At 34.3% G+C, this 16,982-nt stretch overlaps 1 protein-coding gene across 2 annotated transcripts; it reads right to left on the bottom strand.

The window, feature by feature from the left end:
• Nucleotides 1-4,492: 4,492 nt before the first annotated feature.
• LOC131948622 (uncharacterized) lies at nucleotides 4,493-12,991 on the bottom strand. Of its 2 annotated transcripts, none has more exons than XM_059310229.1 (6): nucleotides 12,962-12,991; nucleotides 11,585-11,723; nucleotides 10,576-10,762; nucleotides 8,990-9,127; nucleotides 8,166-8,341; nucleotides 4,493-7,153 (listed from the first exon to the last, which is right to left on the bottom strand). In XM_059310229.1, exons 2-6 carry the CDS (start codon nucleotides 11,693-11,695, stop codon nucleotides 7,028-7,030), a joined length of 738 nt encoding a protein of 245 aa, XP_059166212.1. In that variant the 5' UTR covers nucleotides 11,696-11,723; nucleotides 12,962-12,991; the 3' UTR covers nucleotides 4,493-7,027. The 2 variants fall into 2 exon arrangements, with proteins under 2 accessions (XP_059166212.1, XP_059166213.1); XM_059310230.1 differs by having other exon boundaries at nucleotides 12,842-12,968.
• Nucleotides 12,992-16,982: the final 3,991 nt, after the last annotated feature.

Here is a 16,982-nt window from a genome sequence, read left to right as displayed (position 1 = left end):
GGATATCAACTGACGTATGAGACGAAAGATTATAAGAAAAACAAGATCCCACACGCACAAGGACAAAAAAAGAACCTTAACTCACAACGACAAAGAAACATAACTGACAACCACAAACAACTATCACTCACAAGAACCAGAACTCAATAGGACAAAGAACAAAAACTCACAAGAACAAAGAACCATAACTCACAAGAACAAAGAACCATAATTCATAAGGGCAAAGACCCATAACTCATAAGAGCAAAGAACCATAATTCACTAGGACAAAAAAAACATAACTCACAACGACAAAGACCCATAACTCATAAGAGCCAAGAACCATAATTCATAAGCGTAAAGACCCATAACTCATAAGAGTAAAGAACCGTAACTCACAAGGACAAAGAACCATAACTCACAACGACAAAGAACCATAACTCATAAGGGCAAAGAATCCCTATTCATAAAGACAAAGAACCGTAACTCATAAGAACAAAGAACCATAACTCACAAGAACAAAGAATTACAACTCATAAGAACAAAGAACCATAACAAAAATAAACAAAGAACCATAACTCACCTGTCCGACTCGTCAACACGAATATCCCCCACAAAGCCAAACCACGAAATCACGAGCAAGAAAATAGCCCGGCAGTTTGAACGCGGGCTTTTAGCTAGCAGACGATCTATACCGGGAGTCAATCAAATTCCTGACGGCATTCTTCGTCATTGTCATACCGGTCAGTGCCAGACTTTGTGTTTTAATGAAACAGTGGAGTTTACAAAGAACTGCGCTTTGACTGGTGTAGGTTTTGTATGTTACATGCAAGCAGTGGCGTAGCGAGGGGGGGGGGGGGGGGCGGGGGTGCGGACCGCACCGGGTGACACCATTTAGGGGGGTGACACCAAGGCAAAAACTAGCAAAATATATAGAGAAAAATGATAATTCCACTTAATTAATTCGAGTGTTAGTCTTTTAAGAGGTGCAAATCGAAAGTTTGAGGGGAGGGGTGCAAATCGAAAGTTTGAGGGGAGGGGATGCAAATAGAAAGTTTGAGGGGGTGGGGGCTGCAAATCGAAAATTTGTCCCCGGGAAGGGTCGCTACGCCTCTGGGGGTTGGTCCCATTAAGTGCTGCACCGGATGACACCCGACCTCGCTACGCCACTGCATGCATAAAATACGATATGAAATAATTAAGGTCATGAACCCCACATTACATTACACGAGCCAGTAGCCAATAATATAGTGCACATGAACAAGAACTAAATGGTACCTTCACGTGGTGAGAATAAAATGATGTCCTTCTAATTTATCTTAGGAATAAACTAAGGGATCGACCCAATATATCTACCAAGGGATTGACCTAACATATATATATATATATATATATATATATATATATATATATATATATATATATATATATATATATAGATAGATAGATAGATAGATAGATATAGATATATAGATATATAGATATATAGATATATAGATATAGATATATAGATATAGATATATAGATATAGATAGATAGATAGATATAGATATATAGATATTTAGATATATAGATATATAGATATATAGATATAGATATATAGATATAGATATATAGATATAGATATATATATATATATATATATATATATATATATATATATATATATATATATATATATATATATATATATATATATATATATATATATATATATATTTACCAAGGGATCTTCGTAATATAGACGTATCTAAATGATAGACCAAATACAAATTTTAAATACTTAGTGGTCGTACAGCGTGGACCGGCAAAAGAAAATGTTGTGTTTGTTGTAGTCTTACAGTAGTCATGTAGTGTACAGCTTCTAGCGTCTTGCAGTAGCTATGTCTTCTTCTTCGTCGCGTTTTCAACTTTTAGTGGGACACATTAAAAATATCATTTCATCCTTTTCTGCCTTTTGCAACTTTTCCATTTCTTGCCAATAATTACCATGCCTTTCTACTGCCTTATATTGCCAATAATTACCATGCCTTTCTATTGCCTTATATTATGACTTATTTTCAAAAAACTATATTTAATTATTTGTTTCTGTGATTACCTTCTATCTTCGCCTAAGGTACTTTGAACCACTATTATGTAATCTGTCTTGAATCGATTTCTGTCACAAGACTACTACAACCTTACCTGCTAATTTGGTGTGTTCATTAGACCGGCGGCTCTCAGTTTTTCACAAGACTACTACAACATTACCTGCTAATTTGGTGTGTTCATTAGACCGGCGGCTCCCAGTTTTTCACTACTACAACATTGCCTGCTAATTTTTTTCATTGACCTATTTCTTATATATAGATAATTGAATAATTAAAAGCACGCGATAAAAACAACTCCTTATCTGCCTCTAGGGCAAGAGTCAGTGTTATTGTCAGGATTAGGGGTGAGGTTAAAAACTAATAGTACAAGTATCATAATATCGTATTTTTTATATTTTTTTTGGTGGCGCGGGTTATCTGGACAAGAACGGGTACATCTTAATTATGTGGTTTGGTATACCCCTCCCCCTTTCCCATATATTTCAACCACGCCCAAACCTCTTTAAACACAGCCTACAAGAAAATAAGTTATTTAGTTGGTGCGTCTGGTGCATAGGTTTGCTCCAGTTTGATGGAACAATTTTTTTTTTATTTATCAACTCCGCTTTTATGCTCAGTAATTGCAATATGTTTATCATATTTCACATTAAACTTATATACGAAGTGTTCACGTGTACACCTGCTTGTATTGAGACTGATGACATACACTTATAATGCCACTTCTTAAAGTAAGCCTATACATTAATTTTGTTTAGATAAACAATCTTGGTCAGAGAAAAAAAAATCACTTTATATTTACTTCAAGCAGGAAGAAAACACACGATATCCCTTAAAAAGATAGTCTAACTCTACATCGCTATATGACATCATCTCACACTATATCGAGCGCCCCCCCCCCCCCCCTGAGGCTGTGTAGAGTCATGTTTTTACGAATGTTGTGTGGTCCAACACCCCGAACCACAGTTTGAGAGCCGCTGAGTTATCGGGTCACTATAGAGCCACGTCAACCCCGTCTGACAGTCTAAACCCGTGATCGATGGTTAGAACAAATGGCGGCATACACAGAGAGATAGGACCAGTAACTCCCTGGGTCTAAAACCGTGATCGATGGTTAGAACAAATGGCGGCATACACAGAGAGATAGGACCACTAACTCCCTGGGTCAAAAACCGTGATCGATGGTTAGAACAAATGGCGGCATACACAGAGAGATAGGACCACTAACTCCCTGGGTCTCCGTCTGACAGTCTAAAACCGTGATCAATGGTTAGAACAAATGGCGGCATACACAGAGAGATAGGACCACTAACTCCCTGGGTCAAAAACCGTGATCGATGGTTAGAACAAATGGCGGCATACACAGAGAGATAGGACCACTAACTCCCTGGGTCTCCGTCTGACAGTCTAAAACCGTGATCAATGGTTAGAACAAATGGTGGCATACACAGAGAGACAGGACCAGTAACTCCCACACTCCCGAGTTAGTAGACCTACCTACCAGACGATACAAGTCATACGCTTAAGACCAACACATACAAATTCAACTAGGATAACATAAAACTGATATATTTTTTTAAACTATATTCTTCTAATAAACTTTTAAATGCACTAAAAATTAAAAATCCTTGTGTAATGGTTTATAGACCAATTAGTTGAAATTGAGTTTCAAGATTTGCTAGAAATAGACAGTAAGACAGACAGACATTGTAAACTAAACAAAAGTTTTTTTTTAAAATACGCACAGATCACATATATGTCCAAAGACGAATTAGAAAAGTATATCTGACGCTATCAACACGCCAAAAACAAGTATCTGACGCTAATAATACGCAAAATAACATGTTGAAAGTGACCAAATGTAGGCCTAAGTCTTGATGGGTAGGCTCTAACTTCAAGTCAAAAGTAAATCGTTCATCAAACAGTTTATTTTAATAACCCTACCACATTCAGTTTAATAATATATATGAAATAAACTTGGAAATCCATTACTATAATGGGCATCTCAAAAACAAAATTATTATCCTACAATCCCTTTTATTTATAGTTGGCTTATAAATATTGTCTTTAACATGAATAAAGCTTCTAACTCTAATGATCTTGAAATTTATTTTACATTAAGGGGTCGATGTGGTACAGTCGGAAGCTCATGGTTGCTAAACCAAAAAGACTCGAGTTCGAACCCTCAGGCAGATGAGGCTCATTAGCTGGTGACGTATACATGACATGACTAAAGATTCCACCCATGCATTATGTTAGAGACCTAGATAAAGTCGATTCTTCTAATAATTTATATGGTGTCAGCAATCTTGTCTGTCTACATGAGAAATTCATGTTGGTGGTTGGTGCAGAAAAAGTAGGGAAGTTAAATGTATGAGATGGGGGTCAAACATTACATTCAAACTGCTAAAGAATAAAACAACAAATTGTTTCCAATTTTTATACAAATACATTTACAGTGACAAAATTGGGAAATGTTTAATGTTAAACCTACATCGAGAATTTACCCTATATTAATTTGTTTGAAGAAATATTTTGACAACTTTATCAGCCAAATGAATTAAATAAAATTGTAAACAGAAACGAAAAAAAAAATTCATAAAAAAAATTCACCGGTGTATATAAATAAATTTACAGTAAAATACAAAAAGCTACAATAAAAAATCAGCAAGAACACAAGCCCTTAATATTGGAAATATTATAACACAGCAAAATAATCATAGATTTAAACTTACACAGAAATCCTAAACTTTGTAAGAAATAATCTGGTGTTTATTTACAAACTGAAAAGTTTTAAAGCTAAAATTTAACTTTCATGACGAGATTTAAAACTGTCCTTAAATGGTGTGTATATAAATAAACTTACAGTAAAATACAAAAAGCTAGAACCCAGTATACTGGCTATAACAAAAATATTAGCAATAACACAAGTCCTAAGTATTGGAAATAATATAACAGTAAAATAATCATAGATTTAAACTTTTTAAATCTGGTGTTTACAAACTGAAAAGGTTTAAAGCTAAAATTCAACTCTCATGACTAGAGATTTAAAACTGTCCTTAAATGGTGTTTATAAATAAACTTACAGTAAAACTAGAACCCAGAATACTGGCTATAACAAAAATATTAGCAATAACACAAGTCCTAAGTATTGGAAATAATATAACAGTAAAATAATCATAGATTTAAACTTTTTAAATCTGGTGTTTACAAACTGAAAAGGTTTAAAGCTAAAATTCAACTCTCATGACTAGAGATTTAAAACTGTCCTTAAATGGTGTTTATAAATAAACTTACAGTAAAACTAGAACCCAGAATACTGGCTATAACAAAAATATTAGCAATAACACAAGTCCTAAGTATTGGAAATAATATAACAGTAAAATAATCATAGATTTAAACTTTTTAAATCTGGTGTTTACAAACTGAAAAGGTTTAAAGCTAAAATTCAACTCTCATGACTAGAGATTTAAAACTGTCCTTAAATGGTGTTTATAAATAAACTTACAGTAAAACTAGAACCCAGAATACTGGCTATAACAAAAATATTAGCAATAACACAAGTCCTAAGTATTGGAAATAATATAACAGTAAAATAATCATAGATTTAAACTTTTTAAATCTGGTGTTTACAAACTGAAAAGGTTTAAAGCTAAAATTCAACTCTCATGACTAGAGATTTAAAACTGTCCTTAAATGGTGTTTATAAATAAACTTACAGTAAAATACAAAAAGCTAGAACCCAGAATACTGACTATAACCGAAAATCAGCAAGAACACAAGTATTGGAAATAATATAACACAGAAAAATAATCATAGATTTCAACTTACACAGAAATCCTAAACTTTGTAAGAAATAATCTGGTGTATATTTACAAACTGAAAAGGTTTAAAGTTAAAATTCAACTTTCATGACTATCGATTTAAAACTGTCATTAAATGGTGTGGAGATTTTTCTTCAAAATGAGATTTTTAAAATCTCAGATATTATTAGAGAACAATAAAGAAAGCAACGAATAATGAAAAACTAACCATTGCAAGCTACAAAAAACTAACATTTTAAAAAATGCTGCTACTTATAGATGTGCCTTTGAAAAAAATACTCAAAAGTTAAGTTTAAATCATTTCCTAGACAGTTCTTAATTGCACGGGTATTTGAAATATTTTTTTAAAAACGTACAAATTAAACGTAATTTTTTTCTTCAAGCGTTATGTGATTTTTAATAATTTTTATCCTAACTGGAAAAAAGTATCTACAGTAATTTTCAACTAGTTTTAATTATTTGAAAAGTACTGTATAAATATGAAGAAGTAATAACAAAATTACAAAACATCTTTAGAAAAAATACAAAGATAATAATGTAAAGCTATTGGTACAATGGAAGCAATAGTCAGATCTAGTGGGTGTATAGTAGGTGACCTTATCATTGATAAATTCTTGGCACCTGTTCACTGACTCAACTGTATAGTGTACTTAAAACTAAAGGCATGCAAAACAACTCAAAGCTTTAGGTTGATTTATCATAGCACATGAATTAAATTAAAAAATTAAGTAAAATATTTGACAAAAACACTTCAGCAACATAAGGAAGATGACACTTCAGTTTAGCAACATCAGCAAGATGACATTTCAGTTCAGCAACATCAGCAAGATGACATTTCAGTTCAGCAACATCAGCAAGATGACATTTCAGTTCAGCAACATCAGCAAGATGACATTTCAGTTCAGCAACATCAGCAAGATGACATTTCAGTTCAGCAACATCAGCAAGATGACATTTCAGTTCAGCAACATCAGCAAGATGACATTTCAGTTCAGCAACATCAGCAAGATGACATTTCAGTTCAGCAACATCAGCAAGATGACATTTCAGTTCAGCAACATCAGCAAGATGACACTTCAGTTCAGCAACATCAGGGTTATGAGACATCCATACCCTCCACAATCCAGCTGCTCCACACTAATAACGGGCAGATTGTGGGTACACAACCTCATTCTGGAACTCTGATGGCTGGGTCAGACCGACCTGGTCAGTCTGCATGCGTGTGTAACCATTGGGTAGAATATGACTGACACCACTGATTACCTGTTAGGTGAGAGAAAGAAAATATATAGCCACGACACAATCTTATACATCAAATTAAAATATTACCACAACACAATCTTATACATCAAATTAAAATGTTACCACAACACAATCTTATACATCAAATTAAAATGTTACCACAACACAATCTTATACATCAAATTAAAATGTTACCACAACACAATCTTATACATCAAATTAAAATGTTACCACAACACAATCTTATACATCAAATTAAAATGTTACCACAACACAATCTTATACATCAAATTAAAATGTTACCACAACACAATCTTATACATCAAATTAAAATATATAGCCACGACACAATCTTATACATCAAATTAAAATATATAGCCATGACACAATCTTATACATCAAATTAAATTATATAGCCACGACACAATCTTATACATGAAATTAAAATATATAGTCACGACACTTATACATTAAATTAAAATTTGTTGCCATGACACAATCTTATAAATCGAATTAAAAATTGTTGCCATGACACAATCTTATAAATCGAATTAAAATTTGTTGCCATGACACAATCTTATAAATCGAATTAAAATTTGTTGCCATGACACAATCTTATAAATCGAATTAAAATTTGTTGCCATGACACAATCTTATAAATCGAATTAAAATTTGTTGCCATGACACAATCTTATAAATCGAATTAAAATTTGTTGCCATGACACAATCTTATAAATCGAATTAAAATTTGTTGCACCCACTAATGATGGCTTCAATATGCAGGTGAAATTAAGAAAAATAGAGGGAATACAACCCCATAATCTGATGAGTCAAAGCTAGAAATGAATCCATAGACTACTTTCACAGTACAATATTATTACTTCTGCCAATATCTAGCCAATACTTCTGGCTAATATCTAAGTCACAACACATGAATATGACAAGTTAAACTAGGATGGGTCTAAAGGCATTGTAAGAAATGAAACCACATAATGAAATAGCAATATAACAAATGTATCAAACTAACACGTACCATTCCAGCAAAAGGACTGCTTGGGGAGGCGAAACAGAGAATAAATGAAACAGTGACGACTAAGGCACTTCCAATAGCGTACACAAAGAATGCCCAGCCCCAATCCACTTTAAAGAACTTCATTCCGTATCCGTCACTGCTGGCAAAGATGGCCACACATGCTACACCTGCAGCACCTGTTGATAGATGTTTCAACATTTTCTTCTGGTTCCCTTCATTTTATCAAGTAAATAACACAGTACTCAACACCCATGACACCAGTTAAATACAGTACTCAACACACCAGTTTAACTCAGTACTCACCACACACCAGTTTAACACAGTATTCAACAAACCAGTTTAACACAGTACTCACCACCCATGACACCAGTTTACTGCAGTACTCACCACACAAGTTTAACACAGTATTCAACAAACCAGTTTAACACAGTACTCACCACCCATGACACCAGTTTAACACAATACTCACCATCCATGACACCAGTTTAATGCAGTACTCAACACACCAGTTTACAGCAGTACTCAACACACCAGTTTAACACAGTATTCAACAAACCAGTTTAACACAATATTCAACAAACCAGTTTAACACAGTACTCACCACCCACAACACCAGTTTAACATAGTACTCACCACCCATGACACCAATATAACACAGTACTCAACACACCATAACACCAGTTTAACACAGTACTCACCACCCATGACAGCAATATAACACAGTACTCACCACCCATGACAGCAATATAACACAGTACTCACCACCCATGACACCAATATAACAGTACTCACCACCCATGACACCAGTTAAATGCAGTACTCACCAGCTACAAATGCAATGACACCATGGCACACTGTTTTCCCACCTCCACAACAACAGCTACGGCAGAGAGCAGCTAATGCACAGGTCAGTGCAAGAAAGACATTGACCACTGCTGTGATGCGAATAGCCCAATCTCTACCTGAAATTTAAAAACCTCGACTGATCACATTAACACTTCACTAGAACATGACAATATGGTCAACTGATGGATGGATAATCTTGGCAACTAGAGGTGTGATGTTTTTATCTCATATTTAGGACTTTAATTTTTTTACTGCAACCTTATGAAATATAGAAATGTGTCTACAGTCACACTTCTTGGCCACAAAAACAAAAATTTTCTGTATTTTACTCATTTTAGCATTTATGATGTCCACAACAAAAGTGGATTTAGAACCCACTCCTCTTTGGAGTTGATATCCACAAAAATAGAATCCTCTAATCAAGCAATGTGTACCTTGCAATACTAATTAATTATAAAGTTATGTATTCGTTTTGAAAATGCTTGATGTGATGAGGAAAAAAAATTCTGTTTTTAAAGAATATATCTATATTATAGGTGCGTGTTATATTTTAATTAATATTTTTGTTTCCAAATAAACAAAAAACCAAATACAGTTTTCAATATTTTTATACGGAAAGAAAGTTTAAAAACTCAGTTTTTACCCACTTCTAATGCACTGATTTCATTCAAACTTTCAAGATGTTTGTCTCCAATAAAAATGCAAGAATATTTATTTTTAATCTAATTAGGTAGGTCATTAAAGTGTAATTAAAAGATTACTAAACTCAATAATATAGGGAGAGGTAATATTAAACATTAGAGATTGCACATTCAGCTAACCGCACTCCACACCAACGCAATACATGAAATAACTCAAATGTAATAAACTACTTCTTTTGCTGAGGTTAAAATTAAAGTATAATTATTATTAATCAAATATTTTCAGAGAAATTTCCTAATTACATCTTCACTACTCGACATGAACAATTAGGTTCTGGTATAAATTGAGTTTACGCTTTAGACATGATTTACTGATGGCTGGAGCAAATCCTGAAAAGTATAACAAGTTGGTTATGTAACAAAAGTAGGTTGGAGCTGGGTAACTGTATACAAAATACAATGTATTGAAACAAGTAAATATCTTTTTCCTTTTAATAAAGTATCTTAGTGAAATTTAATGTTTTGCCTTTTAAGATACATTAAATTTCTTCATTACTTGTTTAGTTGAGATTCATATTAAACAAAAATTGAAGTTTTTATATCTTTCAATTTATTACTGTCTCTGATTATAATTTGGTGCATATATTCATTTTAATATTTACATTTTTCCTTTTTAACTGCTACACACAATCTCTATATTCAAACACTTACATATACATGTATAAATAAATACTTAAACCCTAGTGATGATGAATGAATAGATACAATGAATTAAATACTTTTTGAGATGTACTTTTCAAAACAATAACAGCTGTTTTGACCAGTACTGTAGTTAAAATGTATATTTGTATGCAGGTTAACTAAGGCTTTTATGATTGTTGTAATGTCTTGTGGTGCCATCATCCTCTTACTTATAAACTTACCAGCGCCTTCTTCCAACTTGTACATTTCACAAGACCGACCAGTTAAAATGTTATCTTCACACCACCACCACAGACCTCCATAAACAGACACTAATTCCACTTCTGGCACCAGATTATTTACAACAGAGTTAACAATCTTCCCCTCTCCAACATCTGGGATAATTTTACCAACATCTTTTGTGGTAACCTAGAAGAGATAATTGCTAGATAAAAACATCAAATAGCTACATTAAATAAAATACTACAGATATTCCAGCTCACTGTAAAAGTACTCATGCACTCTTTGACCAAAGTATATTTTATTTTATTAGGCCTAAATGTACCATTATTTTTTTGCATTCATTATTTTTTTACTGAAACTAAAAGCTATTGTTTTTTTAAAGCCAATTTCTTAGCTCTTAAATTAAAGAAACAATAGTTATCTGGTTTTAGTTTTTCCTTCAAAAAAAAGCAAGGTTTTTTTAAATGTGAGGATCAGTTCACTTTTATAACAATTTTGACTCTTGAGAAAATTGAAAAAACAAATGTTTTTTTTAAATGTGGTTAAATAGTGTATGTTATCATGGACATCAGGATTAACTTAATCTCAACTCATAAAGCATTTTTAAAGCATATTAAACAGTAATCCTAAAATGCACAAAATTTTCTAAAATATTAAAACCTTAATCACAATGTCTGTTCTTGAGCAAAAATATTTTTTTTATATACAATTCCATAGGTCTATTTTCAAGTAAACTGTTTTGGCAAAATCTAGGATGGTTTCCAGAATGGATTAAACCCTTTTTAGTTCATTCCTAATTCCTATTAAAAATATTAATTGACATTCAACTAAATCCCCCAAACTGAGATATGCAAAGTTGGTACAAAAGACAAATATCCCCAGCCTAATAATATGTTCACTATAAATGGATAATTTTTAATGTTTTATTATTAGATTTGCATTAATGAAAGAAGTTAATTTCCGAGACCGTTTATATATACCCTATCCGCTCAATGGAACTTCACTTACTTTCCCAGCTTGCCAAAAAGGAGCAATAGCACCAATGGTACAAAGCAAAAATCCAATAACAAGACCAGCAAATGCAATTCTCTGAGCTGAACTGTAACTTGTTATTGCCATTTTGTTGCCAGCATGTGATGTACTTCACCTGCAACAAAACATTTTATTTTAACAATTTGGGAGTTTTAAAACAAAAGAAATTGTAAATATAGGCCTAAACAATTTAAAATAATATTTCTAATTTAGCTTGAGACTTCATTTTTGTTTACAAATAAATATATGATAAGTTAATTTTCATGGCCTAATTAATTCAATAGAATCTGAACAATCAGTAGCCTGTATTGTTAACTGCTAATAAATTCATGTTCTGATTCACTACAAATTTTTTCTTCCTCGTTCTTAATTGAAAATAAAATGTTGGATGTGATTTCACACAACACAACTTTTTATGCATCATATATAGGGAGTGGACTACAACTTCAGCCAGCATTTCTTTTTGGATTTGCTTCTATAGCCTTTATCCATCCAAGGACTAATTAAAGGCAGTGCTTGTTTGATTTTGGAGTTGTCTCTCTTGGATGGGTTGCTATCCCCAACTATAGAGCTGGGTTTGAGGGCGGAACATTTCGGTTCAGCAATCACTAGCTTTACCAACCTGAACGGGTAGACCCCCATTACACAATTGAAATACTTGTTTTAAAGAATCACACTTTTCTTATTTGTACAAAAAACTATTATTTAGATTATTTAAGTGTGGATTGGTTTTAGTCAGGAAATGGTCATGGCGAGAGGTCAACTCAGGATGCTCAATCAATTGACAATATTATAGAATATGTAAACTCAGGGTGCAAACAGCACACTCTGCCGCTGGAGCACTCCTCTGATATTTAATTTTTTTAATGGCAGAAACCTTCCCTGGAGTGTACTAAACAACTTTCCAAGCAAAGTTTATTCTCTCTCTCATTAAAGTCTGCATTTTTTTACAAGTGTGTTTTTAATTGCTGAGAGTTATGCACAGTTAGGCTATAGAGACTCTATATAGTATAATTATATTGATAATGTAATGTAGACATTATTAAAAATAATCATATTGAAGTAGTAGACTTAGACTTAGTCACTACTACTAGAGTACTCTACTGTAACTGTAGTCTACTACTTAGAATCTAGATTTAGTACAGTGCACACAAAATTAAATTAAAATAAATCTAACTCAAACCACTATAAAAATTCTAAATGAATAAGGTTGATAAGCATGAATAGGCTTACAAAACGAAATGATTTGCAGGCTATAGATTCTAGATCTAGATCTATAATTCTAGATCTAGTTATTTTCGTTCTGGTCTACTGAATTTCTTTCAATTCTTTACTTTATGACTTTATGCCTACCCTGTTTAGATTCTGTCAATACGACTAAAAGGAATTGTAGTCGAGCTGTATCTAGAATCTAGATCGTGTCGATACTTTGTTTTATATTAATTTAAGTTAATCCGATAATGTATTTAATTAGTATAGCAAGTAATTATTTCATTTTTATCTACATTTGCTGGAGGGAACATTTTCTCCGTTAAAAATATTAAGTTGGGCCTAATTTTTTTTAAAAATATGTAGATCTCGTATCGGTTTATCCCATATTATTCGAATACTTTACTCGGATTTTTTTTGCTCTCGAGTACGGTTCTGCGCATGTGTAGGCCCATTTCCTAGAAAGAAAACAATTCTATGAAGCGAACTTTTCACTTTCACTAGTAATACTTAAGAAATGGCTTACAATGTGCATTAAAACAAATGTTTGTTTTTTTCTACGTGTAAAAAATTATCTATCCACCAATACGGCAAACAATGCCTCCTCCCCTTCCCCCCCCCCCCCCCCATCTTGGAAAAAGTTTGTGAGTGGTTTTACCGGTCACTTACTGGTGTTTCTTTTTTTACCGTTACACAATCAAAGCAGAAAACAGTTAAATCCAGAGTTTCTTCCAGGCATCTCTTCGGGGGGGCGAAGCCCCCCCGAAAATTTTTTACCGCCCCCCCCGAACGAAATGAAATTTATATATTTTATATAGAAAATATATACTTTTAACAGTGTCCGCCCCCCCGAAGAAAGTTTACCGCCCCCCCGAAGATTTCAAGTGCCCCCCCGGAGAAAAAAGTCTGGAAGAAACACTGGTTAAATCAGTATGTAAAACCTTATAGATTCTCTACAGCTTGTCGTTTTTTTTCTAACTTTGTTTACATTTTAATATTGCAGCTTAAATGCGTTAAATAAAGAAATTGTAAAAGCATAAACAGATATGTATGATAAGCATTTGTGCTTTGGTTTTACCTATTTTTCCCATGTCAGACAATGACTGATGTAAGTATTAAACTTTTAAAATTTTGGTATGCAAAAATAGGTTTTTAAAAAAATCGTCTGTAGTAGTAAGGGATCGGCCATAAATGACGTCGCACTCGTAAGGGGGAGGGGGTCCGTAATTTTGTGACGGTGTGTGATGAGGGGGAGGGGGTAGGGGAAGTTCAAATGGTGTAACGTAACACTTTTGCATTATAAAACAGCAATATTAGAAAACGAATTTTAACCGTTATTTCAAGTTTTAGAAAACTGTTTTAATAAATTGCAATAGGAATTGATTAAAATACTCTATGATGTCAGAGTTCAAACAAGATTTATTTGGGGGGGGGGGGGGGGATATCGATGTTTTAAGAAAAAAAATGCAATTTTGAGGCGGTTGTAGGTCGTATGTATATATATATATAGGGCCAGAGTTTCTTCCAGGTAACTCTTCAGGGGGGGGGGGGGGCGAAGAAAGTCTACCGCCCCCACCCCCGAACGAAATGGAATTTAAATAGAAAATATATACTTTTAACAGTGTCCGTCCACCCCCCCCCCCCTAGAAAATGGTTGCCCCCCCCCCCCCCCCCCGAAAATTTCAAGTGCCCCCCCCCCCCCCCCCGGAGAAAAAAGTCTGGAAGAAACACCGTTCAGGGCCTATGTATATATGTATACGTAGATATGTATGTATGTATATATATATATATATATATATATATATATATACTAGGCATACTGCCTAGCTTTGCTTAGGTTTTTAATAAAGTTTTAAAATAAAGAAATTGAGAATTTGAATGATTAATTAATTGGTGATTGGCTGTTATATGGAGTGCTTAGAGCCTAAGTTTAAAGAGTCTGAGTAACTTCATGTCATGCAAACATATGTGGAGTATTCGAAAACTTATTACGCGCAAGGTTATTAGAACTGCAAAGGCTTCCTTAATAGTATAAATAAAAAAAAATATATTAAATTCAGTTTGCAGTTTTTCCGTACGCCCTATTACCTAGGTGCGTGCCAAAAATTAGCCTGATGTACAGAGGGTAAGTACCCTAAAACCTGTGTTGAAATTACCCTCTGTTTTTCATATAAAATACAAAGATTATATAGGGAAATAAGACTGGTAAGTTTTGACCCATTTCTAGATTTTTCCCGGATATGGCGAGGTTTTTTTTTTTGTTTTTTTTCTGACACCTCACAAAATGTCAAGGGGGGTCGTTCGGCAAAAGTTTTTTTTCGAAATATAGCCCATATAAGGCGCCGGTCAGTCGAGGTCAGTTTTGCCCCCCTCGCCGTGTACTTTTCGGCCAACCGTCACCGGCCCCCGTGTTCTATCACCCCCCAAGGCAGGATCCTGCCAAATTTGAAGAGCCTGCGGCGCCGGGAAGTGCCCTAACGGGCACCTGACCACTTTGCCTTATATATATATATAGAATATTATAGAAGATACATAAAGTGCGTCATCACTTATTATTATACAGGATTTGATTGATTTATTTCCCCTTTATTTAAAAAAATTATCCTATACTCACACATGTTCTTTGAAAATAGAAACAAATACCAATACACAAAGAGACTCGTTGTCAAATGCACATTTTTTACATTCAAATATCAACTAACAAAACATAGGTTATTTTTTTTTTATTTATATCCCATTTGTAACAAAAAAAGTAAAAACAAAGATGTTGCTTTTAATGTAGAAATATTTATATCATGTTTAAATAAATGAAGGAAATGGCAACAGCCAATTCTAGTTTAACAAGAATAAAAAGCCTCTGATAGAAGAACAGGCTCACCTAACGGTGAAACATTTTCACCACATAACTACGAGAGATAACTCTCACGACCAGGATGCTTATTAGACAATAATAGACCATCAGTTAGGGATCGTACACAAGTAAGGCATTTTTTACCCATACACCTACTCCATAAACGTAACATAACTTTGCTATGACAATCATTCTTCATATTTTAAAATATTTATACGAATCACAAAATAGTTATGTCAACATAATCACAAATATTTCCGAGTATCGAAGATTTAGCAAGAATAAAAGTAAAGATCATCAAAGCATACAGCGCAATATAAAAAGAACCATCTCAGTACCCAATTGTGTTAAATTGTGTGTACACGATTCCTTACGGTGTTTCTTCCAAAGCTTCATCGAGAACCCAGGACTAAACAAGACAGCCTAGCTCTACACAACCCAGGACTAAACAAGACAGCCTAGCTCTACACAACCCAGGACTAAACAAGACAGCCTAGCTCTACACAACCCAGGACTAAACAAGACAGCCTAGCTCTACACAACCCAGGACTAAACAAGACAGACTAGCTCTACACAACCCAGGACTAAACAAGACAGCCTAGCTCTACACAACCCAGGACTAAACAAGACAGACTAGCTCTACACAACCCAGGACTAAACAAGACAGCTCTACACAACCCAGGACTAAACAAGACAGCCTAGCTCTACACAACCCAGGACTAAACAAGACAGCCTAGCTCTACACAACCCAGGACTAAACAAGACAGTCTAGCTCTACACAACCCAGGACTAAACAAGACAGCCTAGCTCTACACAACCCAGGACTAAACAAGACAGCCTAGCTCTACACAACCCAGGACTAAACAAGACAGCCTAGCTCTACACAACCCAGGACTAAACAAGACAGTCTAGCTCTACACAACCCAGGACTAAACAAGACAGCTCTACACAACCCAGGACTAAACAAGACAGCCTAGCTCTACACAACCCAGGACTAAACAAGACAGCCTAGCTCTACACAACCCAGGACTAAACAAGACAGTCTAGCTCTACACAACCCAGGACTAAACAAGACAGCTCTACACAACCCAGGACTAAACAAGACAGTCTAGCTCTACACAACCCAGGACTAAACAAGACAGCTCTACACAACCCAGGACTAAACAAGACAGCCTAGCTCTACACAACCCAGGACTAAACAAGACAGCCTAGCTCTACACAACCCAGGACTAAACAAGACAGTCTAGCTCTACACAACCCAGGACTAAACAAGACAGCTCTACACAACCCAGGACTAAACAAGACAGTCTAGCT

The sequence above is a fragment of the Physella acuta genome, unplaced genomic scaffold (assembly GCF_028476545.2).
Source record: "Physella acuta isolate Inbredline_101_S28 unplaced genomic scaffold, ASM2847654v3 ptg000653l, whole genome shotgun sequence".
Lineage (NCBI taxonomy): Eukaryota > Metazoa > Mollusca > Gastropoda > Physidae > Physella > Physella acuta.
Note: the sequence above shows the minus strand (reverse complement) of the source record. Positions and strands in the feature narration are given on the sequence as shown.